Below are 2,048 nucleotides of genomic sequence, written 5' to 3'. Positions count from 1 at the left end.
TGTAGCCGGTTTGCCCCCAGGTCTCCTGGCGACAAATGGGAGCAGGAAGCACCAGGGCAGGTGCCCCCACGCGGCTGGTGACTCGCCTCCTCTCCCAGGTGATCCTGTCTGAGTCGAACACAGGGGCAGAGGTGCCCTTCTTTGAGACCTGGATCCAGACCTGCATGCCCGAGGAGGGCAAAATCTTGAATCCTGACCACCCCTGCTTCCGGCCAGACTCCACCAAAGTGGAGTCCCTCGTGGCCCTGCTCAACAACGCCTCCGAGATGAAGCTGGTGTCAGTGGCCTGGGCGCCCACTCCCAGGGGCGTGGGGGGTGCCGGTCCCTCTCCCTCAGCCCACCCCTGGTTCCCCTGGTGATTCTGCCCCCCGCCCCGCCCTGCCCCGCAGGCAGATGAACTGGCACGAGGCCTGTCTCAGCATTTCTGCCGCCATCTTGGAGATCCTCAACGCCTGGGAGAACGGGGTGCTGGCCTTCGAGTCCATCCAGGTAGCCCCCCCGCCCCTTCCAGCAGCCTTCTCGCTTCCCTGGGACACAGCCAGTCCTTGATAGGTTGTTATAGTTCATAAGAACAAGGAGGCCGACCCTGAAGCCAGGAGCTCCTGTTTGGATGTTGATCTTCCCTGTAATCATAGTCCTGGCCTCCCTCCCACCCAGGTGACTGGGAAAATCAAACTTGTGGTGAAAAGAGGTGTGGAATGTGGCCCAGGGCTCCGCCTGCTGCGCTCGGCGGCCGCAGAGGCTGCGGAAGGTGACAGGCCGGAAAGGGGAGATGGTGGCCGGTCACACTTTCCCTCTCTCAGAAAATCACAGATAACATCAAGGGGAAGGTCTGCAGTCTGGCCGTGTGCGCCGTGGCTTGGCTGGTGGCCCACGTGCGGATGCTGGGGCTGGATGAGCGGGAGAAGTCGCTGCAGATGATCCGCCAGCTGGCGGGGCCATTGTACAGTGAGAACACCCTGCAGTTCTACAATGAGAGGTCAGTAACCGCCCCGCCCTTCTAGAATGAAAACGGCACCTCCAGGAACCGATATCTGACCCCTCTTACCTTCCCAGACATGCTGCTCACTTGCTCACTCACTTCCTCGCTCGCTCACATTCCTATTCACGTATTCACTCACTGACTCAGCAGCAGTTTCATGTCTTATCTGGCACCTGCTGTGCCCAGAAATACAGACCCCAGACACCTATGATTCCTGCCCTCAAGGAGGTCGAGGTCTGCAGAGCTAGCTTGCCACAAGAACAACGCGATTGTCTTAGCTGCGTCACTGTCTGGAAACTATGAGCCCATCTGTAGATTTCACAGGCCTTGGCCCTGCCCACTCCCCTCACCCCCCACCTGGCTGTCTTTGTCGTTTTTCTGCCTTGGCTTCTCATGGGCTTCCAGAATCTCCCTGGTGACTTCAGCCATGTTGAGTTCAGTGGTGTTGGTTCACTCACCTGTCCAATAAGCTTTTTTTTTATTGTGGTAAAAAATATATATATGCCAGAACCGGTTTGGCTCAGTGGATAGAGCATCGGCCTGTGGACTCAAGGGTCCCGGGTTCAATTCCGGTCAAGGACATGTACCTGGGTTGCGGGCACATCCCCAGTGGGGGGCGTGCAGGAGGCAGCTGATTGATGTTTCTCTCTCATCGATGTTTCTGGCTGGCTCCCTCTCCCTCTCCCTTCCTCTCTGTAAAAAATCAATAAAATATATTTAAAAAAGAAAGAAAAAGCTTTAAATATATATGTATATATTATGAAGTCTACCATCTTAAACATTTTTGGTTGATTGATTTTGGAGAGAGAAAGGGAGAGAAAGAGAAGCATCAATTTGTTGTTCTACTTATTTATGCATTCACTGGTTGCTTTTTTTTTTTTTTGTGACTGGGGTTCGAACCCACAACCCTAGAGTATTGGGTTGATACTCTAACCAACTGAGCTACCTGGCCAGGGCCAAGTGTGTGGTACTTTGAAAAAAAACAAATTCTATCAAGCAGACTGTGTAATTTTAGTCTTAATTTCGTCTAAAACTAAAGAAAAAGACCAGAGAAGGGTTTCTTCTC

At 53.4% G+C, this 2,048-nt stretch overlaps 1 protein-coding gene across 1 annotated transcript in view; it reads left to right on the top strand.

Annotated features, from left to right (window-relative positions):
- MED24 (mediator complex subunit 24) overlaps positions 1 to 2,048 on the top strand; it is a 22,622-nt gene that overhangs the window by 15,103 nt on the left and 5,471 nt on the right. The window contains exons 17-19 of the mRNA XM_015570897.1: positions 99 to 277; positions 390 to 489; positions 804 to 979. Coding sequence (XP_015426383.1) covers positions 99 to 277; positions 390 to 489; positions 804 to 979 — 455 coding nt within the window. The remainder of the gene's footprint in view (positions 1 to 98; positions 278 to 389; positions 490 to 803; positions 980 to 2,048) is intronic.

The sequence above is a fragment of the Myotis davidii genome, unplaced genomic scaffold (assembly GCF_000327345.1).
Source record: "Myotis davidii unplaced genomic scaffold, ASM32734v1 scaffold327, whole genome shotgun sequence".
NCBI classification, from domain to species: domain Eukaryota; kingdom Metazoa; phylum Chordata; class Mammalia; order Chiroptera; family Vespertilionidae; genus Myotis; species Myotis davidii.
The sequence above is the reverse complement of the archived record's forward strand: the minus strand, read 5'-3'. Positions and strand labels throughout refer to the sequence as shown.